At 36.0% G+C, this 24,082-nt stretch overlaps 2 protein-coding genes across 3 annotated transcripts in view; one reads left to right on the top strand and one right to left on the bottom strand.

Moving 5' to 3' along the window:
- Window positions 1-595: 595 nt before the first annotated feature.
- On the top strand, window positions 596-21,197 carry wdr95 (WD40 repeat domain 95; the record flags this gene model as incomplete). Its single annotated transcript, XM_079823312.1, has 28 exons — window positions 596-871; window positions 4,477-4,530; window positions 4,625-4,708; window positions 5,416-5,646; window positions 5,764-5,849; window positions 6,182-6,274; window positions 6,579-6,624; window positions 6,709-6,755; window positions 7,066-7,183; window positions 7,401-7,470; window positions 8,132-8,342; window positions 8,543-8,648; window positions 9,559-9,710; window positions 11,009-11,111; window positions 12,449-12,555; window positions 12,634-12,713; window positions 12,823-12,877; window positions 12,969-13,014; window positions 14,495-14,554; window positions 14,658-14,826; window positions 14,961-15,044; window positions 15,126-15,184; window positions 15,302-15,440; window positions 15,509-15,548; window positions 15,683-15,771; window positions 20,544-20,722; window positions 20,857-20,954; window positions 21,047-21,197. Coding segments are annotated over 28 exons (3,033 nt in total), but the record flags the coding sequence as incomplete, so codon positions are not given.
- Window positions 21,043-24,082, bottom strand: part of hsph1 (heat shock 105/110 protein 1) — a 27,632-nt gene continuing 24,592 nt past the window's right edge. For both annotated transcript variants that reach the window (XM_079823193.1, XM_079823192.1), the window contains 2 exons: window positions 23,437-23,598; window positions 21,043-23,140 (listed from right to left, as the gene is read on the bottom strand). In XM_079823193.1, coding sequence (XP_079679319.1) covers window positions 22,964-23,140; window positions 23,437-23,598 — 339 coding nt within the window. In that variant the 3' untranslated portion in view covers window positions 21,043-22,963. The remainder of the gene's footprint in view (window positions 23,141-23,436; window positions 23,599-24,082) is intronic.

Here is a 24,082-nt window from a genome sequence, read left to right as displayed (position 1 = left end):
TTTGACAGACAGATATGAAGATATTGCTTGACTCTAATTTGATTTGACTTGACTTAACACACTCTTGGCTTTGTTTGCAAAATGAAATTTAGGCGGTGTAAAGTTCTCCCTTAAAAATAAAAGCCTGTCCTACAGAAAAAACTCATCTGTGGTTGCCAAAGTAATTCTATAAAATCGTTTCCATGTTTTATGGGGACATTCCATAGACAATGATTTTTATAGCCTACTGTACAAACTACAATCTATCCCCAAACCCATTAAGAAAAACTGCATTTGCATTTTTACATTTTCATAAAACATCACTTAGTATGATTTATAAGTGGTTATCCTCAAAAATATGGATTTTGGATATTGCAATCTTTGTGGGGACATTTTGTCTCCATAACATACGGTATATCTGAACCACACACGTTTTTTTTTTGTGTTTGTGGTTACTCATGACACATAGCAACACAGCTAAAATATTGCTAATATTTTAGACCTTTTTTTAAAGTAGCCTTCTTTTAACTGTTGAGACATGTTGTCACAAGCACCTGTAAGAAGTTGCTTAATATCTTTAAAGAAATGATAAACAATATTCAATGCAACACTCTTATGCAGTATTTCGACGGATTTTGGACCAGTGTATGGAGCTGCTGGACTGAACCAGAAGCAGGGCATGCGGTACAGACAGCAGACTGATGGGGTTCTGCATTCTACTGGGTCCATATTAGACCCTACTGAGAGGAGCCAACCGCTTCCTGCTTGGCTCGAGAGAGAACTTTTGAGGCAAGAACCCAGACGACACTCTCTTGCTCTGGGAGACAATGTTAAACTCCGCATGCGAAAACGCTACAGAGCTGACCCTGCTGGCACCCTCTATGAGCTTAAGGTAAGTCAAATGGCCACACTTGTGCAGCATCTGCTGCTTGGCTGCCTTTCCCAACAATTCTATTCTACCTAGATTGAATGGCAACTTGCCCCAGCATCATCTCTCACTGGTCAAGGTATGCAAATGCAAATGTTATAATGATAAATGAGGAGGCTGGACTGAGGCACTTTGTAGATCCATAATATTGCATATGAAATTAGAGTCTAATGTATTTTACTATTTAATATTTTACTTGTACTAAAGGGCTGTTGAATGCTGGAATCTGATTGGCTGATGCCAAATTATTTCAGCGATTTCAAATGTCTAAGCAAAATATCCAAAACCCACAACAACACTGACCAAGCATATAAATATAGTAAACAATAGAATAAAAACGAGTAATTATTGCCATGTTTTTGCCACCTTATTATGGAAAGCAAACAACTGCAATTCATTGACTGGCCGCTAGGGACAAAAGGGAGCAGAATCTCATTGAGCCCCATGTTAAAGCTACACTGTGTAACTTTTTTAGTTTATTCTTAGCTAAAAACACTTAGTTCTTTCAAAAATATATGTGCTCATTAATGTATATTTACTTCTTTCAAGTAATAAAGTATTCTCGAAGTTTATAATATGCCATTGAAAATACATACGGGTAATGGGTTCGAATGCGGGTCGCTATGTTGCCCCTCCATCTTGAAAGTACATCAGCCAAAGAGGGACATACCCGTGAATTCAAGGTTCGCCTTTCGCGTTTTAACACTCGATGGCACCGTGTCGAATGTGGACGAGGTCGAACTGGAAGCCATATTAATCTTGGACTAAATCGGCTACCGTAGGAGTTAAAACGAAATCGGAATTGACCTATCGGTAAGCCCCGCTCCCCTTAGTTACTGTTGCTAACTCGGACAAACAAACGGAGTTGCTATATCTTACAATGTACAGCTGTCAGTGTGAAAACCTTATCCCAAGATGTTTTTGGACACAGATTGTAGCGTATATCCTGTCCGAATGATGGCCAAACTTAACTGATGGTTTATCGAGCTCTTTCTTTCGTTACCCGGAGACTATAATACCCATCAAAATAGGAGTCCTCCTTAGTAGGACAGATAATGTAGACCTTAAACATATCTAAAATGAAATTAATTTACATATAACCAGTTTAATATGGAAAAGCACTCAAATGTAGACCTTCGTGTTTTTGACCTACAGTGTTACATGACGTGAGAACAGTTAGTTAGTAGGTTTGTATGTTAGCAGGGACTTTAATCGTAACTTAACGAGAGTATAACAAACAGAAAATTCGCTCAGGACACCTGGAATCAGTGTTACAGTACCTCAGGCACGACGTTTTAGCATTTTTGTAGCATAAACACCATCAAACTGATGAGAGCTTCGGATTTTCCAATGCAGCTCTATGGCGCTAACACCTAAAGATGTCCGAGTTCCGGTCCCAGCGCAACTGATACTCAACTGCTATTGGCTCATCTGCGCTCGAGGGGAGGGGCTTACCGATAGGTCAATTGAGAGGAAGAGAAACTAATATTCACTGGATGGTCATATACCTTTTAACCGCTAGATGGGGGAAAATATCACACAGTGTAGCTTTTATCATATCATAATTAATTCTTCAAAAAACTAATTATTATGTCCCAGGTTTTGTTGTAACGTTATAGGCTAACCAACTATATTGTAACTGCCATTTTAGCCGAAGTTACCATCGTTTAATCTCATAACCTAAAGTTGTCACAGCCAGGTTTTTCACACATTGCAGGTTTTTGCAAATGTCGACACAATCTTTTTTTCGTTTAACGTAGCGTTGGCTACAAATCCAAAAAGCTCTAACGTTAAACGAATTTTAGAATGAGTAACGTAAACAGGCATCAGTTAAGATAGACCATTTAAAAAGTGAAATATAATTTACACAAATAAAAAGTTACACGCAGTCCTGTCTGTCAGACAAACCCACTTCTCCGTGATCTTCTGATTATTTCCTAATTTAGTAATATGTCTGTTATTCGTGAAAATAGTAAGCAGGACATTTCAATCTTCTTATCACTCTGCATTTTACAAATATCTGGGACGCGAAAGATATAGTTTACGATATAATTTGCGTGAAATTATATTTGTATTAAATTTTATATTTTTTTTAACACATTCACGTTGTCGATTTGAAATTTGGCTATTAAAGTAGGCTATATTGGTCACTCTTCTCACCAAAGCTTCATTAAATATGCCAAATCCAAATCATTATCTTTCTGCAGGACAAAACTGCAGTCTTTTCCTAAAATGACATTTTGAATCAAGTACAGAATCCATTAATTCATTAGCAGGATAACCTTTGGATGGGCAACCATTGCAGGGTAATCTGTCATGACTAAAAATGACACAGACATGTATTATTTATTTCAACAGAGTGCTTGAACTTGCACCCCAGTAAGCAAATCAATTATTTTTCCCTTATCAAGCCCAAATTTGTTTGTGCTGGAGGTAATTTGCCATCTGACTGCACACTGAAAAAGGCATGAAAATTATAATCTGTATTTATCAGTAGGAGAGCAAATTAAGTAGGGACTACAAGTAGGGACACTGCTAACTACATTTTTCAGTAGTGTAAAGCTCAGCTGTTTTCAGTAATGTATATGTTCATTTTGCTGTTTAATGCTGTCAGCCTAATTCAAATCCTTATTGTTTATGTGGCAAATGCAGCACTTATCCATTATAGGCCATCGGGGAAGGCTAATTTACCCTGGGTTCTCTCTGCAATGTCCTATGGATTTTTAGAATAGAGTAAATTGAGGTTGTTGTTATAGAGACTTTCACGTTTGTTGTTTCAAACATTAATTTCGAAAACAACAAATTGCACAGATTGTATTTATAAATCAAAAAACAAAAACGCTAATCTAAAAACCTATAAAAAAATTCCAGAAGGAACCCCTATATTTATCTTATATCTTTCATCATATAATTTCTTTGCATGGAAGATGGTTTGACTGATTTGACTGGCATGCAATATCTTGATTTTCTGCAGATTGATGAAGCATTCGGCTTTTTGATCCACAACATAATTAAAGGGCATCATCACGTTGCAACGAAGCCATTTCAATTTCAAGTGAATTCATTATTGCAAGGAGGAGCAGAACATGTGACAGCAACCTGTCGAAAACCAGCAGCTGTTTCATTTTTTGACATGCTGGAAGGTGCTGTTTGATCATCCAACAAATGTCAAACAACACTTGTCGATTTGAATAAGCATCCGCCACAGTGACTATGCAATGTCGATCTCTGTTAATCTTCATTCTTACAAACCTCTCTGCGGAGACTTTCACATTTAACACATGCTAGCACTCTAAAAAATGCTGAGTTTGGTTGAAAATTGACAAATTCAGCAATTGGGTTGTTTTAATCCAGCGATTGGGTTGTTTTAATCCAGCGATTTTGTTGTTTTAATCCAGCGATTGGTTGTTTTAAGCAAACATTTAACCCAACTGCTGGGTTAAAACAACCCAATTGCTGGGTTTGTCCATTTTCAACCCATCTTGGGTTGTTTTTAACCCAGCATTTTTTAGAGTGGCTCCTTCAGCACATTTTTGCCTTGTTTCATTTATTTGTGCTGTCCAACACAGATTGAGAAGATGGTGTCCATTGATGATCTAAAGCAAATTAAACTGGCCTATGATGTAAGTATTCAAAATATTTAGATAATTTGGAAATACAATTTTAAATGATTAAATAAACAAAATGTGATTTTCCTAATTCTGTTCTCTTGAGCAGGAGTTTGCAAAGGCTGGCATCCATCAGTTGGATTTTTCCGAATTCAAATCTGTTGTGAAAAACTGCCCAGGTTTGAAAGGAGTTGTAAGTACAATTAACATACTGTAAAAGTACTGTACTGAGAGGTTTATGTTTTCATTTATAAAACCTCTATATATGATTGTACAATATTTTCTCTCTCACTGTCTTCCCATCCATTACTTTTGCAATGTCACAGAAAGAATCTCACATTCAACAGCTATTCATGAAGATCGATTACACTTGTGATGGCAAAATCGGATGGGTATGAATCCTCTTTAAATCTCAAACTTCCTCTCTCAGATGAACTGACAATTTGTTAAATGCACAGTTGCATACATTTTTTGCGTCAAGTTTTTTGCATATGAAAAACCTTTGTTGGCAAATGGGTCTCATTCAGTAACATTGAATACACACGTATTTGTGCAGAAAATTGTTTGCAAACATTTTCAAATAGAAGTCATGATTGAAATCAAGTTAGCATATTCCTAATTTCCAAATTTATGCAAAAATTGTACTCTTGATGGCCTTGATGTTATACCAATATTATATTATGTTATTGCACCAATTTTAATGTTTCATAATATTGTAATATTAATATCAAATTATTACATACACAATTTATATTAATACATACACAATTATTACATGCACAAATATGTGTACTTGCATGGTTAGTGAATGAGACTCATAACCTTTGCCATGAAATATTGTACAAACTTCCATAACAAAATCTGTTAAAGTCTATTTAAGTCTTCCTCTCTTTCTTTTAGCGTGAGTTCTGCACATACATATGCCTGGAGTATGAAGCGAAGGAAAAGACTATACGTTGCAGTAAAATGGCAGCCTTTGTTCTGCCGGCTAACGTTAAGTCTCTAAAATGTAGGAAGCCTATTATGAGAATCCACTTGCCTTCTAATGGCTCCCTTGTGACTCTAAGAGAAGATGGGGTTGTTAACCTCTGGACCCCCAAGCTTCATTTGAAGAGCAAGAAGAGTGTGTTTGTGGGTTACATTTTATTTTACTTTTAGTTTACTTCTCCTGCATTCCTGTTCCTGCTCTCCTCCATTTTTTAACTATCCCATATATAATTTGAATCATTTCTCTGTTTGTATATCCAGCTTGAAAAATCCGCCATTCGAAAACCAAAATGGGCTACGGATTTTGTGCCAATGCCAGAATACAACAAACTGATTATTGGAACTGGGTAAACTGCTCTTAAAATGCATTTGTTTTTACAGTCTTTATAATACACTGTAATGTACAAAACCTTCTAAGGAAGATTTTTGCCCATGGCATGCTGTTTCAAATGAAGATGAAGTAGTCAATTTGCAGATGCTTTTATCCAAAGCAATTTACATTTATTAAAGTGACGATTCCCTTGGAGCAGCCTGGAGACTGCTCTGCTATTCTGCTCGAGTATACCATGTAACTTTGTAGTGTTCTAAGGAAAAATCTATATTTTTTATATAACAGCCACATCTGATTTCAGCCTTTCCCTCAATCAATCCAAACAACATCTTTTCTCCCACTTTACAGATCCGGAGAGATCCAGTTTTATGAGCTTTCCTCTTTGGAGCCTTGCTGTCAGTTGAGTGCGCTAGAAACTGTGCCTTTACACCTGGATTACTGGTGAGCAGACCAGATCAATGTCAGACATTGTTTTGTGATGTTTTGGAGTTGTTGATAATGTTCAATTCATGTTCAATGTTTTCAGATGTGATTTTAGTTACAAAAAATTTAATTTACTCTGCATTTACAATGTAACATGATATTAGAAAACACATCAAATACAATAATTAGGGTATGTTATGTTAGCTCATGCATTTTTCTTTTTTGTGCTGAAATATTTAAAAACAAGAACACACTATGCTCTTTGATGATATGTCAATGTTTGCATTTCTTGTAACTAAAAAATATTCTCTGGTTTTGTTAGCTCTACTAGCCCGGATGAATGTATCATTGTATATGGCGATACTCAGGTAAGTAAACAAAGGCAGTGCTACACATATGAATTTCATGAAATACAACGTGTTTAACTAATCACAAAGCTTTGGGAACTCTAGGGCTGTGTGAACATCCTGCTAATAACATCAATCAGGGAGAAACTGAGGTAAACAAGGTTTCTCAATAGTACAAATTGTCCGTGTGCAGTTTTGTAAAATAAAATTACAACAGCATGTCAAGCAGGCATGTTCTAATTTTCATAAATTGAATAAATTAATTACGAAACTTTGAGACTGTTCTCTGGAGAGATAACTGACATGTTAAGAATATTATATTACCTTGCTCATTGTGTATGCTATTCATCTTATTTACAATCACATGTGTATTCTAATAACATAGGAAAGTAACAGTCCTTTTTATAGTATGTTTTGTGCATGGTTTGTAAGCTTTAAAAAGAAAATGCATTTATGCCCTAGATTGTGGAAAAGATTGCCGCTGGTTGATCGCATGCCAAACATAAGCCTTGACCATGCAGTTCAGTCTCCAGAAGTAATATTTATCAGATGGAAAGTCCACCAAGACTGCGTGTCAAAGGTTTAATATTTGTTATTATTAATTTAAGAATTTTATTGTCTTCTCATCCTAGTGTGGTTCTATCGCTGCAATGCACATGGATATACATTGAAATCAGTGCGTTAGTGTAAGATACCGGCAGTGAAATATTTTAATAAATTACTTTTTTTATAATCATCTTTTTTGCGAAAGAAAAAATACGCTTCAAATATATAACAATATTTTATTATCAATTCAGGTGAAATATTTTCAAAGCATGCCGGCCATTGTATCCTCATCTGGCCATGACGACTCTGCCATTGTGATAGGTAACATTTAACAATTAAATGACTTCTATTGTTTTTGCAGGACAGTGGGATAATGTGAAAATTTCTTTTCTCTAATTTAATAAGATTATATTTCACCCTAAAATCAAAAGGAAACATTAGAAATTAAGCCTATTTTCAGTTTTTTACATTATTTCTTGGCAGTTAAGCACATTGTCCTCCTTATTATTGTATTACAGTAATGAGAATCATAATTCAAAATAATGAGAAATACAAGCGAAACATACAGACACAATATGATAATGAGAATAGGGGTCGAAATGAAGATAATAGCGTTCATTTTATTTGTGCAAAATATAATTTGAGTTATTTTTACTATTGATTTTAGGGTGAAATGTAACCTAAAAATTCAAATTCACCCAAGAGAGTGCAGAAAAAATTTGTCTCCCTTTCTCACTTTATTCTCAGAAGTGATGTCTGTTTAATATGGCAGAAGGAAGAAAATAGCAACTCTGGCGTCTTGCATGTTTAATGCCAGAAGAGAGATCTGTCAAAACTCTCAATGTAATGAAGCTCCGGTTAAACTCATTTGAATAACACACCGTGACTCAGAAAGAGGGGAAAGGGGCTCTGAATCTGTCAGCTGTGATCTGTTTGAGTGAATATGCGTGTATGAATGTTTAACAATCTGTTTTTTAATTAGGATACATTCATCCATCCTACATGCAAGAGCAGATGAGAGAGGTGAACAAAAAGGGAAAGTCTACGAAAGTCAAACAGAGGGCAACCAGCAACCAAACAATCTTCACCGTCCCTAAAGGAGTCAAGACATTTGATTTCTGTGAGAAGGGAAATCTTTTGGTCACCGGCGGGCTGGACTGGCTGTTGCGCATATGGAATCCTTATGTCCCTGAGTATGCATTATATATTCAGGATGTCTTCTTCATAAAGTGGCATCACTCTGATTTCAATTCTTTTAAACATCTAAGACAGTTTTTATTCTTTTGGACAATTTCCTCTCTGATCTATATAGGCCTCAGAAAATAAACAATACTGTGTTATCGAATACTGATGTTCAATTCCTGGCTAGTAATTTTACATTTTAAAATTGCAGAAGACCAACGGGGATTTTGAAAGGTCACAATGCCCCTGTTTCGTACCTCTGTATCTCCTCAGAAGAAGGGCACATTTACTCAGTCTCTACCAACAATACTGCTAAGGTGAGGAATTCATTAATTACTACAATCCAGAGTCAAATTCAGGATTTATTAAATAAAAAAGTCAATATGAGAAAGCCAAACATTAAACTGAGCTAAAGTTAAACTGAATGTTCATAATTAGTCAAATCAAATGCAACATTTATAGACACCATTTGTTTATTAAAAGGATAGTTCACCCAAAGATTACAATTCATTTACTCACCCTCAAGTTGTTGTAAACCTGAATGACTTTCTTTCATCTTTATCCTGAACACAGGTGGGGAATTTCTAAAGCATATCTTTGTCACTCTTGGCAGTATAATGAAGGTGAATAAGGGCACAAAAAACCACCACAAAAAAGATCCATATGACTCATGCACTGTATTCAAAGTCTTCTAAATTCAGAAATCGTTAAATCCACCCAATCTCTCCATGTCGCATTTATGAAAAGAAAAGAAAAAAGTCCAGTTTGTGAAGGAATCGTTCTTTTCTATGAATCAGTTGATCCAGTCCACAAAACCGGTCTGAATGATTCGTTCATGAATTGAACTGATCTGGTTCTCGAGTGTAACTCACCGACTCGATGATGCCCACTAAAGAGAAGATTAGCATGGGATAACAACTTAAATTTCAGTCGTTTAGAAAACAAAGCTATTTAGAAGACTTGCTTTTATGATACTATTACTTTTGAATCCTTTTTGAAGCTTGACAGCCCAAGCCCTCATGTACTTTCATTATTTTGAAAACAGTGGGCAGAATATTGTTTAAAATTCTCCTTTTGTGTTTCACGTTAGAAAGAAGTTTATATGGGCTTGGAACAACATGAGAGTGAGTAAATGATGATAGAATTGTCATTTTCTGTGAAATATTCCTAGAGCCGTGCAACATGAAAGTGTATATTTTTTTTATGGTCACATTTTATTTATTTTAGATATGGCACATTAAGGATGAGACGTGTCTGTTTACTGCCGATCCATGGGCAAGTAAAATCCAGGGAGAACTGTCTGCATGCCTCTACTCTTCAGCTGTGAAGGGGCTCTACATTGCCACAGATTCTCTCGCCTTACTATCCCTTCAGACAAAGTATGTATCATGGATGTTATATGATTTCAAAGCCTATAGGCCTTTATCACAGCGGAATTGAATACCAGTGCGCGTCGAAGCAGTGTGGCGATTCTTCCGGTTATGTATATTTTCAATGTGCTAGTAACACCCAATTGAACAAACGAATCTGAAAATAAGCATCTGGAGGATAATTTTAAAATCCGGACATTTTCAGTGAAAGGAGATAAACTGATAATTATTGTGTACAGGATTTTCCAAACTCAAAGGAATCATAGTTTTTTTTTTTTAACTTAACATAAGCCGATGCTTGTAAATATACATGATTATTTATTTCACCACAAGTCCTCAGTGCTCGTCTAAATAGTGACCGCAACGCTGAAGTGAGACCTGATGAATAAGATCAGAATGGACATATTTTATTTAATTTTATTAAATATTTTAGTCATTATTCATTGACAATCATTTCACTGTATGTAATTCACACATTTATGCCAAAATTCTGACAATGCATTACTGTATAAGAGGAATTCAATGTTTAACATCATGAAATTTCTTTAAGGCAGTTACTGCGCATTCATTCATCCATTTTAATGCTGCTCTCTTGAAAATTAACCATGGTTTTACTACAAAAAAAACAAAAAAAAAACATGGTTATTTTAGTTTAACCATGGTATTTGTAGTAAAACTGTGGTAATACAAATGGCAATCAATCCACGAAAAAAACATGGTTACTACATTATTACTATAATAAATCCATGGTTAATTTTCATAAGGGTGTTTATCAGTCAAATTCATTTAAAAATGTAAATTCAACAGGGATGAACTATGATCAGTAAGAGAAAACACTGTTAATGAGAAGACAAGCACTGGACTGCGGCAGGTTAGTTGGGAAATACATGTATTTATTATTCAGAATGCACATTTGGATATGAGATATAAACATCCTCTGTTTGGAAATGCACAGGTCTACACACGAACATACTCCTGCATATTATTAAAGGAAAGACCTTGATCCCGCCGTTACAGTCTCACCCATGCTTTCCTCTATACCTTTAGTGTCAGGAAATCATGAAATCTGAGGTAAGGCTGTCGTTGTTTAGAATTAGAGCAGCCGGATTACATTAGTTTTGATTGCGTTGCAGTAGTACCGGAAGTAGCGATACACTGCTTCACTTACCGGAAATAGGAAGTGTGATAAAGGTCTATTATGATTATCAGTTGGCATTAGGTTATATGTGTATTTAGTTAGAATTATCACGTCATTCAGTTGTCATGCATTTTGCTTCCTTTCTCCTTTCAAATGCCATCTGTTGTAGACCACAGCCTATGGGCAATCAGATTATGTCCCATGAAGAGCCAGTGTTGTGCTGCGGATACAGTGAGGAGTTTAAGCAGGTGGTGAGCTGCTCTGAGGGCTCGGTGAGTGGTTTTGAGGAGTATCTGTAGGACATACATCGAGGATGCAGATGCTCTGTTCCTCATGCTCATAGGTTGAGCTTTGAAACCTGATCTTTTGGTGATTATATGAAGCTAAGTTTGCCATGAAGAGGTGTATCAGCTATAAGCAACCCACAAATCAGTGATCCAGAGCAAATCACTTAACTCAGTTAATAATTATTATCAACACAATTAGTTTCAAGGCGATTAAACATTAAAAACTAGTGCTGAGCAATCGATTAATCGCAACTTATGTAAAGTTTGTGTTTACATAATATATGTGTGTGTACTGTGTATAATTATTATGTATATAAATAATATTCACACATTCATGTATATATTTAATAAAAATGTTATATTTATATATACTGTACATAATATTTGTACACAACACACACATATATACGGTATTATTTTTATATTATTATTAAATAACTTTATTTTTTAATGCGATTAATCGATTGCCCAGCACTAAAAAACCCCATAAAAAGTAGCTTTTAAAATCATAGTTTCTTATAAAACATGTTATGAAGCTATGATAAAGACAACATTTGATAAAGATATTTTATTTTTTTAATTTTTGTGTTTGGAAGTCTCTTCTGCTCACCAGGGCTGCATTTATTTGATCAAAATACAGTAATTTTGTGAAATATTATTGCAATTGAAAATAACTGTTTTCTCTTTTAATATATTTTAAAATGTAAAAAATTTTCAGAAATCATTCTAATATATTGATTTGCTGCTCATGAAACATTTCTTATTATTATCAATGTTGAAAATAGTTGTGCTGCTTAATATTTTTGTGGAAAACATGACACATTGTTTTATAATTTTTTATTATAAAGTTCAAAAGAGAACCATTTATTAGAAATAGAAAGATCTCATAACAGTGTTAAAGATTTGACTGTCACTTTTGATCAATTGCTGGATAAAAGTATTAATTAAAAAAAAAAAAAAAAAAAGCTTACCAACTTAAAACACACAAGTACTTCATACGACTTATGTGCTATATTCCAGGTCTTGTATTCCAGTCATATGATAGCTTTGTGTGAGTAACAACTCGAAATGTATGGGTACAGGTTTGTTTGACTTTAGTAGGGTTTTTGGTTGAAGTTAGCAAAATTGTGACTAAAATCCCTTGCTTATTGTGAATAGTCAAGTTTCCTTCATTTTTAGTTAGACCCAAATAATAGATATACATTTATCCAGAAGTGTTTTAATGGTAATTCTATCATTTAAACTCAGCTGACCTGTTTTTAGTCCCTCTTTTCTAAATGTAGTACTTTACTTAAATATGTAACATATTTCATTGAATTCAGGTTGTCAAAATCTGGGATGTGGAAACTGGAGCTCAAACGTTTGAGTTTGGAGGTGCTCACGGATCGTCTGCAATTAACTGCATGGCTTTTGACTCTAACGGAAGGAGGTTATTAAAGCTAATTTAAATATATGACATTGCAAAATATTACTTTTTTTGTTTTCTTTATTTTTGTTTTTTCACCAGGCTAGTGACTGGTGGAAGAGATGGCTGCCTTAAGTTGTGGAACTTCAACAATGGCCAGTGCGTGAAGATACTCAAGAAAGGTCAATAATTCCTTATAGTTCTTAATGTGCATTTGATCGATTTGCTTTGTTCCCCACATTCCCTATAAAGCTGTTGTGAAGCAAAGCCCTGCATTATGTTTTCCACCAGATGGAAAATGTGCAGCAATTTGTGACTGCCTCTATCTGACACTGCACAGGAACGCGTGAGTCTCTGCTGACTGTGAGCACCATAATCTTCATGGATATTATCCTCCTCATTTTTGGGCTGATTCACTTTTTTATTTCTTTTGGCAGATTTGTGATTTCTGTTGGTTGGGACCGCAGGATTGACATTTACTCGGTGAGTATAAAGTGACCAGCCTGCTTCCCTCACGACCTTATTTTATATCAGCGTTGTTCCCCAGATGGCTCTCATAAAATGGTTGACTGCCATGACCTGTTTCTTCCCCTTGGTACTCTTGCCTTTATTGCTGTTCACTCCATTTCCATATTTCATTTACTTCAGAGTTCCTCCCTCCTCAAAAGTGCTGGAGAGCTGTTTGGTGTGGTTTATTCCTCCATTCCCTTTTGACAGTCCGTTATTCTATCTATTACAAGAGCTTTTGTTCACTTAGGAAAAGAGAATCAGAGCTTTGAAAAAAGATGCGTATATGTATAAAAATTCTCTCCCATCTATTGTCAATTCTGTATTAAGTGTTCAGGGTACCTTGATTTAGTAATTCTTTCAGTGGTAGAGGAAGATTTAATATGAAATACTATAAAAATATTACATTAATACTTATTCTACTAGTTTAGGTTTACAACCTTCAAATGACATACACTCCCCACTTGCTTGTTGAACACTGCAGTAAGCTAGATCGATATTAGAATATCATATTATGCTATGATAGCCACTTGACAGAATGGTGTTGTCTCTGATGCATGGTACAAACATGTTACTCGCGGTAAATCAAGAAAACGAGACTCAAACAGTAAGCCTAACTGTGTTGAGCTATAACAATGATTCGCTTTCTGTCGATAAATGTATCAAACAGTTGCTCACCTGTCTAATAAAACACAATATATTAAAAAGTCTTTGATGTTTCCATGGTTTATAAGGAAGTAAAACTGGTTCATGATGTCACTGACAGGCGGCGCATTGACTCGGGCCGTTCCTCTGCCAGTAAATTGCAGATATTTTAATCTAAAAATCGTACATACTGTGCCTTTAAATGAAGTCAAGTCACCTTTATTTATATAGCGCTTTTTACAATACAGATTGTTTCAAAGCAGCTTTACAGTGATAACAGGAAAATAATGTAACAAAGTTTGTTTCAGCTGTACAGCAGCTCTGGAGAAAACAGTGATGTCATTGTCCAGCTCAGTTCAATTCTCATACAATGGTGTCAATGCAGGCAGATCAGTAATATTGTTGAATATTTAGAGAAATTAATGAAGTAAAATCAACTTATCCATGAATGAAAAATGAATTAGATTAATTCCATAACCAACAAAATACACGTATTTACCTGCTGAGGGACACGGCTGTCCAGTTTATAAAACATTTTTTTATGTATTTTTTTTAAATACAAATATTCAAACCTTTGCTATCTTTTCTCGCCACTAAATGTTACATAAAATCAAAGATGTGTAATTAGTACTTTAACTTTTTGGTCAGGTTGCCTCTGCATATCTGAATAGACCATTCTTGGCCAGATTAACCCAGAATATGCACCACATTTAATTCCAGAAATTTAATTGAAGTGAACCGAATAGTGAGAATTGCTGGTGATTTACATTTTAAAACTAAACATGGTATTCATTTTTGGTTCTTTTGACAGGACTCCAAAGAGGAAACTATCAGAAATCAGAAACCAAAACCTTCCTGGCAGGACGATGTGGTATTAGCATCCTCCATAACTCACACACATGTACTTTGAATCCCCTTCAATATGCAGGGGCACTTGTTAAGTTGGGGAAATGTGTTAAATGTTTCACACACAGAGGAGTGGGCACAAAGCGGATATCCTGTGCATTGCTCAATGCACACCACACCTCCTGGCCACTGGCAGCTACGATGGGGAGATCATCATCTGGAATGTAGTGTCTCAACGCATACTGTGTCGCTTCCAGACCCCTCAACCGACCCCTCAGCAGAGCAGCCGTTATCGTGGTATGCCAATATTTCTATGAATGTTCAGCGAATAATGATTTTCGATTTGCTGATCCTCAATCAAATCTGTAATATGAAAACTTGGTATATTATGCACAACTCATATGGACTGCTTTTAATACTTTTATTGATAGTGCTGAGCCTCATCTTCTTAAATACTCGGGCGTTTGTTCCTGAATTGTCCTCTTCTGCTTGGCTTGCATCTTCAGATTCTGAAGGTAAACTGGTCTTTGTGATGAATAAAATGATAGAAATCAGTTCATATACAATTTGCAGGACATAGTTCATCTCTTTCAAAGGTTATGTTCATTTCTGGAGTGTTCTGAATGGCGGAAACTTCATCACATCTTTTCAGGCCGTAAGTATCGTAACCTATATTGGTACATCTTATATATCATATCTTTTCCCAAGTTTGATTATAAATTCAGTGTCAACAGAATGAGGCAAAAGTTCTAATCTAAATCTTATTTTTAAGTCTCAGCATCAGCAGGCAATCATGAAACTGGCTTTAACGCAAGATGACAGCATGCTTTTTACAGCCGATCATGTCGGCTTCATCTACGTATACGATGTCAAGCAATATGCCCTGGAGCCTGAACAAAACCCTCCTGAGAGTAAGGACAGACCAATTTTTTTTTTTTATGTTTATTTTGAGTCTTGATGTGGTGTTATTCATTTCTAGAGGTGAACTTCTGGCGTGCACACATCAGCAGCATCACTAGGTAGGTTCAATAAGTGAAAAAACAAACAAGTCTCTAAGCTATTATTTACTATTATTTCATGTATTACATTTTTTGTTAATGTTTTATATTTGTTATTTACATCTCATTAACATTATTACCATATTCTCTGCAAGCTTGAAGATCATTGACAATGACCAGTTTCTGCTTACCTCCTCAATGGACTTCTCAGTGCGGTTGTGGAGTATCCATGGGGAGTTTATAGGTACATCTACAAGTTTTTCTGGAAGTAACGGTTGTGGAATGTGCGTTCTTTTGCTAATAAGCATCGTTTTCTGCAATACTTAGTCAACAGATCCATAATGCCACTACTAAATCTACGTAACCAGTGTAGTCTGATTCCGGAATAATGACTTTTTAGTGAATCAAAAACTTTCAGCACAGCACCTGAACGAATGATGCTAATGAACTGGCTCTATCAAAGGCACCCCAAGGGCAACTGCATGTCTGTTCACCTACCCCTAGCCGATAAACACTTTATTATTCAACACAAGTTAGATACTTTATTTTCTTCATTTTTATTGAAAATAAATGCCTTTCCGATCTTCCGTGTGATGGGAAAAGGGAGTAGAGCGAGTTCTGCAAAAAGCGAATTCGAACCTCAGGTCGATTTGAGTCAACTTTGAACCATATACTTTATCCCTACGCTATTGTCGCAGTAAATAACTTGGTGTCTTCCTTAATTTTGGCTGGCTCAATCAGACCTTTAGTGAACAAGGTGGGCTATTTGCACTTAATGTAAACGACAACATTACTGTAGTAAAAATATGTTTTACTACGTTTATACATGTTGTAAGGCCCACTAAAATAGTCCCAATTGAGGCTAACGATCACGGGTCTCTGCACGCTCTGTATTTTCAGCTGGGCAAAAGGATTTTATTCCAATTCCTCTTTATCTGACTCCATTTATCATAATCTCGAATTTAGGTTAGCATGCCAATTGGTTATTTGGTCATTTATATTTAATGGTTAATCACACATTTAATTATTCTGTTTAACCCTTTGTTTAAATTATACTCATTCATAATCTACTAGAGATAGTTAATCATTCCAGAGTCAGAATAGTCCGAATAAATCAAAATGTAACAATTTATTAACAGCCAGGTAAATGTATAATGGCAATGACATAATCAATTCAAAGATAATCCATACATAACATCAAATACTTCTGAAGTAAAGAATAAAATATGGATACCTGACTTCTGGAAATTACATAACGCTGAACATCTAGTAGACATTCAGCGTTATGGGCTGAACGATGTAAAAGTTCACGCCCTGACCCTTTTTCACATCTCCTTATAAACTCAGACCAAGACAGAAACCTCTTTCAAATGGAAACGTGTTAAAAATGGGAATTTACATTAATCACCATTTGTCCGAAGCCACACCCAATATAATAATCAAAATATCTCTAAACTCTTAACTTTTATCTTCTTGTTTACTTCTGTGGGGATGAGATCTTTGTACCAGTCGCACTGAGACATTTCAAACGATATCAAACATGTATAACACTGTATAGTGAGAATTCACATTAAATCATATAGATTTTTGGGTGAATTCTGGGGGAAGATTGAGGTGAAAGGAAAGGCATGTAGATTAAAGTCGTTCTAAGATGATTCACTCAGCGTGACCTCGTCTCGGATGGGGATGCTAAATGCATGAGTGAGTTCAGATGCTAATTTCCTTTATTTTCTCAGAGAGTGCTCATTCCTCAACCAGACATTCTGGCATTTTGCTAGCTTTTCCCAGTCTTACGATGTGAAGACGAGCGGAGAGTATAGAATATTAACAGTGTAAACATTAATTAAACATGCCACCATAATATGATTAAATGTTAATAAATTAAGTGTATCAGCAATCATAAATCAAAGAACACATTTCTTAGAAATATATTTTACCTAGGTGACGAGGATCACTCGCTTTGTGTAAGTTCCAGTACGAAATTTATGATTTTCAGATGGTAAAAACAAGTGATATGTTGTTGTATTACCCATCAATATATTATTAACATTTGACAAAAGTCAAACTCAAATGCAGTTACGGGGGTTTTGACCAGCGAATGTGTGCAAATCTGCATTTTGTCTGTCATAAAACGCCGGCATCACATTTGTGGGTTACAAAGTTTGTTGTAGCTATATGGGTGCTCAGTTTTTCCTGTTGTAAAATACATTTGGCCAAAATCTAATTTTATAAAAGAAATGCTACTGTATGCACAGGCTTTTTAAGTGTAGGCCACTGCCTATGACTAGATGGCAAATGCTAGCCCTCTCTCTCTGGTCTCAGACCTCAAAATGAGCCTTCATAGACAGTGTTTCTTGCGTAAAGAATACGCTGTATTGATTCAAACAACAATATCTCTATTTACCCTTGCAAGACTTCGTTCGGCTGCTGCCTGCTGTGCCGCTGCTTCGGAACTTCAGTCAAGATAGAGGTTATGTAGCCTGTCGTCATCATACTCAGATTCTAGTCAGAATATGAGTCTGATACTGCTCCATTGGGCTGTGATTATGGGGCATGTTTCAACCGAACCAGAAAAAAGAAAATGGCTCTGAACTCAATTGGATAGACCAACAACCAATCAGAGCAACAGAGTAAGTGACGTATGACGAGCGACGCATCGTTTTCAACAGAACTCAATTGGACGCACGACGGAAGAAGTAGAAGAAGAAGATGAGTGTAAACGATCTTTGCCGGTGTTGTAAAAAGAATTTAAGGATACACAGAGTACTTGCCAACACGATCATCATTTTTGAGAGAAATAGTAAAGGTGAATGCATATACGAACAAGTTCTCCGTTTAGTAAACAAATTCAACCCAATTGCTCTTTGGTGACGTGAATGTTCATCATCGTATAAAGCCCGCCCTGACAATTTGATTGGTCCGAACAGCTCTGGTTCGAGCATAGTTGCTCCACAACGGATCAAGTCCAGACCGAACTTCCAGCTAAATTCGGCTGGCATCCAGGCTAGAGGATATGAGGTTTACTGACAAATCCAACAAGATTTAGTTACAAGCTCTTTTTAATACCTTTCATTGGCAAAATGTTTGTAAACATACAGACGTAAAGGGTGACCAATAGCAATGATTTATTGAAGAAGAAGAAAAACACTACCACCAAAAAAAGGGCACTTCGGAGAGTAAAGGCCTTTGCACACTGAGTCCGAAATTCGCATGCGAAAAAAAATAAATTCGACCTCTCGTTATGTCAATCACGCTTGTACACTGCATCCGAAACTTTAGTCCGTCAAAAAAAAATCGGGACAGGTTCGATTTTCTGCGTTTTTCGCATCCGTTTTTTTTCCCATCTACAGTGTTGATGCCCAACTTAAAACTGCTGGCAATGGTGGTGAATGAATCGCCAGTGCTCAGATACCTACAATTATATATACAAATATTATTGTATCAAAAATACTAAAAGATATTATTATATCACAGCTATTATAGCACACCAAGTCCCTGTAAACCGTGTGTGTGTGTGTGTGTGTGCGCGCGGGGATCCATACCAAGACATAGTGCAGTCTCTGTTCAGGATCAATTGATTCACGGAAATTGGTGGTCTTCTTTTTAATATATGGCTCCAGTATCGCTAGCAAAGCATCAAACTGAGCCACTGACAGTCTAAAGTAAACTTTGAATCGGTCTGGATAATCCCGCAGCTCCTTGATAAGGAGGTGGAACTCTCCTTCCTCTTTACGCGATCGCAGGAGTGGATGGACCCAATATTTCCTTTTTCTTTTTCTCTTTTTAAGAAGAGAGAGGACAAAAAAATCATCCTCACTACTTGAAGACGGCATTTTGTATTGTTTTGTTTCGTAACGCATTCATTAATACGCATCAGACTCAGTGTGCAAGGTCTCTGTGCGTGACGAATTTTTCGGATCACGAATACGAAAAAATGCATGCGAAAATTTCAGACTCAGTGTGCAAAGGCCTTTAGGGCAAAATGGCATGTGCTCTGCACAGGTTGAGCCCTACCCGTACACGTGCCTGCTACTAAAGGTACGTCGTTAAAATCAGTGGTGGACAAAGTACAGACATCAAGTACTTGATAAAAGTACAGATATCCTAATATAATATTACTCCAGTAAAAGTACTCAGTTTAAAAGTTAATTTTGAATGTACTTCCCTTTTAAAAGCACATGCTTATTTATTCTAGCTAGTTCTAGTCATTATCAGCAGAAATAAGAAATATTATTACAAACATGTAATATGGATTGGTCTGGAAATAAGCAAACTTAATTTATTACTTAAACTTATTGTATATAAGGATATACGTATTATTATTATTATACTTATTGTACACAAATAACTGACAAGTCATGGCCTAAATATGATTTTCATTTACAATAATCAATGCAAAAATTCAGAATTAGTGACTTTTTGCACGATTAAAGCTACAACGATACAACATTTTGACCGGATCACTGAATCAGTGAGTTGTTGACTCAAGAGCAGCTGCAATCAGATGAATCAGATTCATCAATGAATAGTTCAGTGCAATTTGTGAGCCAATTCAACAGGTTCATTGGAAAGAATTGCCTTTTTCATGAATCAATCTATCGTGTCTCAAATCGGGTGGCGATTTCTCCCGTTCAAAATAACGAGGAACGATATGTTTTTATGAAATGAAGTAGAGTAAAAAGGATGATATTTTGAAATAAACATTTCCCAAAAGAAAGAAAAAAATACTCAAAGTACAGATACTTAAAAAAATTTTAAAGTTACAAAATGTGTCACATTGACCATTGCTACAATTCTGACAATAGATATTTTTTGTCCCCAAGATTTTGCTAATGTGACGGCACCATTAGTAGACCTAGAGACAACTACTTGAAATTATAAAATCTAAACTTTCAATTTGTAGGTTCACAAGACATAAGCTATACGTGTTTGATTCAATGAAAAGAACCCCATTAATTGGAGTCATTTGTTCAGGAATCAAATGAATGACAACCTAAACTACATTGAACTCCACAGGTACATTTGGACAAAACGAGATTTGGAGCATCGACACACCATCTTCTTGGAAGCACCCCGCTGTTCCCTCTGAAATTCTCACAGATCCTTTAAGCATGCCTTCTCAACCCAAACTGGATAGAGAGACCAATCTGTCAGATGTCTTGGACTCTGAGGAAACTAAAAATAAAAAGAGTGAGGTAAGCTATTTGGACAGAGCCATGTGTGGTTGGGGGTTGTTTTATAAAGCTGTTTTTCCCCACGAATGGCTCAGGTGGTGTTTCTGAGATTAAATTCTGGCTTCTAAAACAATCCTAATGTGCTTTAATTGCAGTTGGATGTCCTCATCGATGAGAATGACCCTCCATCAATCCTCAAAGATATTGAAGCTGCACCGAGTACTTCCTGTTGTCTGTCTGAGTCTTGCAAGAGGTTAGTGTATATTTTCAAGCAGACCAAACACACATCTAATAGTAAACCAAGTCAAAGAGTAACAAATTAGATTTTTTTTTTTTTTTTTATAGGAGGAGGGCAAGATCCAAATGTAACAGAACTTCAGGCAGAATGGATCTCATGGACTACCACACTTCTGAGGACTTCGACACTATTTTTAACTTTCCAGCAATTAAAAAACCAGATCTAATCAAATTCCTATCCAATGATGCAGATGACTAGTCACATCAAAATCAGCACGCCAAGATAAAGAAACTAGGATGAGGACAAATAAATGACAGTGCTATCAAAGCAATGAGTTGTCTTTTACCTTAAATATCATCTCATGATTTAAAGGGGTCTAATGCCATTTGATGCATTCTGACTTATTTACACTGTTAAAGAGTTGGATTCTCATGCTAAACATGGCCAAAAAATAAATAAATAAATTTGGACGTATTTCTGTGCCAAATAGGAACAAGTTTCTGAAAGTTTATTTCTAGTAGGGCCCTGTATGACGTCATAAAGGGCAGAATTCCTTGTATGGCCATATGGCGCGTAAGTGTATATAAATGTAAAAAACATGAATGTTTAGTGAATCGAAAGTTATCCAGGGATAATGCCATGATGTATTGTGTGTGTGCTCGTGACTCTTTAGCTCCGCCCACGGCAAGCCTCCAAGACCTTGACTGTTTTCGGAAAGAATCGGTATAGCAGAGAAAAAGCAGCTTGTCGCATTTTTTGTACCTTTTTTACTCATAAAAGGTGCATAGTAGTACCTTAGAGTACAACGTACCTTAAGGTACTACTATGAACCTTTTTGTGGTAAAAAAAGAAGAAGGTACAAATATGTCCTTTTAAGGGTACTGCCCCAGCGACAAGCTGCTGTACCCCTAAAGGTACAATTTTGACACCCTTTTTCTCTGTTTGTACAGCTGTATCTGTCTTTTATAAATATGATAAAACTAAAGACTCTTTGGAGATATGAAGGATGCAATACTACTCTATATGTACTCATTAACATGAGATTTAAAGCCTTAAAGGGATAGTTCACCCAAAAAGGAAAATTCTGTCATCATTTACTTACCATCATGTCATTCCAAACCTACAGAATATCGTTCTAATTCTGAAGAATGTTTAAACTGTTTTTTACATACAATGGATGTCAATGGGGTCCAAAATAACATTTTACAACATATCATTTGTTCCAAAGATAAAATTCATAAAGGTTTGGAACGACATGAGGGTGAGTAAAAGATGACACAATTAAAATGTTTTGGGTAACCTATACCTTTACAGAGATTTGTAGAAAAACGTGGAAAATAACGTTTTAGTAGGATTTATTTTATTGTGATTTCAAACTTACAGAAAGTTCCAGGCACAACACAAAGGAACAAACAACAATTCACTGTAGCGACAAATTTCACAAGGACAGCTGGTGTATTTCCACCTGCACAGATTGTCTGTCAGTATGCGCTATAAATTTAACATGACATACCCTATTGAATGCACAGCGAAAATAAGGCAAAACACTCAAGCGTATAGCAGCAGCCCTTGTACATCCATTTCTGAAATTGCAAGCTTTCACTTTAGAGCCATAGTTTCTTTCAGCGTTAGCTTTCTTTCAGTCACTGCTAGGCAATGACAGTTTCAGTTCCATTTGCTGTTATCTAAATGTTGTTGACTGCTATTACATCTATATCTATTCATTTCTTAATCCAAAACAGCAATTGAAATATTTTTATATAGTTTTTGAGTCAGTGGAACTGCATTGGTTTAAGACGGTTTTGAGAGACCAGACAAAAATGTGGAGAAAAACAGTGGGAGCTTTAAAGATTTCAAGCTAGAGATGCTAAATGAAGATGAACTAAAAGTTATATCATTTTCAAAATAAGAAAACAAGGTTCAAATGTGCCTCTAAACATCAAATATAAGAAACAAAAAAGCTTCATTTACCTCTGTTTGCAACACCGAATGACCAGCAACCACATTTCCAATATAATAAGCTGCTAAATATTGACATGGTTGTTTTTTGCGTCGTTTTGAACAAAATCAGTGTATTCCATTGTCACATCCTCTGGGCTTTTCTTGTTGTGTGGGGGCTCTGGTTGAATGCTGTCGTCCATAGGGGAGTCAACCCTGGGCTTGGGTTTGGAAACTATCTCCTCACAAACATTGTTGAGTGCCTGGAGAATTATAAACAGAAATGTTTAACACTATTGAAAACAAATGCACAAATATTTAGGTTTAATAACCTGCTCACTAATTTTGTAACATGCTCACTACGACTTCTGATATCCTGAAAATAAATAAACATAAAAGTAAAACTAAAGTGCTAAATTCCTGATGAAATGCTTTAGTAAAAAAAGGCTTAAAGTTTGGCTGCTCGGACATAGAAATCAACACTTATTATTTATAAGGTTATTCTTAGATCGGTCTCCCCCAATGAAATGCTTTCATTATGCTTTTAGTCTTGCCTCACCTGTAATTTCTCCTGGATTTGAGTGCTGTGTATGGCAGGTTCCTGATCAGGTGTGAGTTTTTCCTGAGAATCTTGTACGTTTGTCATCCACACCTGAGTATCTTCAACACACACTCTGACCTTGTCCATGTCTATGGCGTCAATATGACAGTAACTGTCACTCTGAGAGACAAAAGTTAGCATTATATTAAAATGCACTTATAGAGTTGTTAAACTGGTTTTAAAACTACTTTAAATTTTAAGGTGGGTTAAATGTGCAGTAAGCGATTTCTGGAGAAACACTGTTGATATTTGAAAAAACAACCCAAACAGACACACCCCTGCCCTTTATTGCTCCGCCCCCAAATGGACAAACACGCAATGCAAGAGTGCATGTCTCTTTATCATAGATAAAGCAAAGCAAAATAATGCTTCACGAAAAATAGATGAGGAACAAACGACAAGGAAGAACAAAAAAATAACATGCAGCACACAAGAGTATATACAGGTAGAAAGAGTTTGTTGCAGCTTCAGACTTCAGACAAACAATGACACTCAAAAATGTTACTTGCGTATGGAGCAGAAACAACACGGCCTCAGCGTCCGTTTTCAGGCCTTCCCAGCGCTGGAAAGCTTTTCTAATATTAACGTGGGTCATAGCTCTTGC

Source organism: Gobio gobio (assembly GCF_949357685.1).
Source record: "Gobio gobio genome assembly, chromosome: 8".
Classification (NCBI taxonomy): Eukaryota; Metazoa; Chordata; class Actinopteri; order Cypriniformes; family Gobionidae; genus Gobio; species Gobio gobio.
This window is presented reverse-complemented; position numbering and strand designations above follow the sequence as displayed.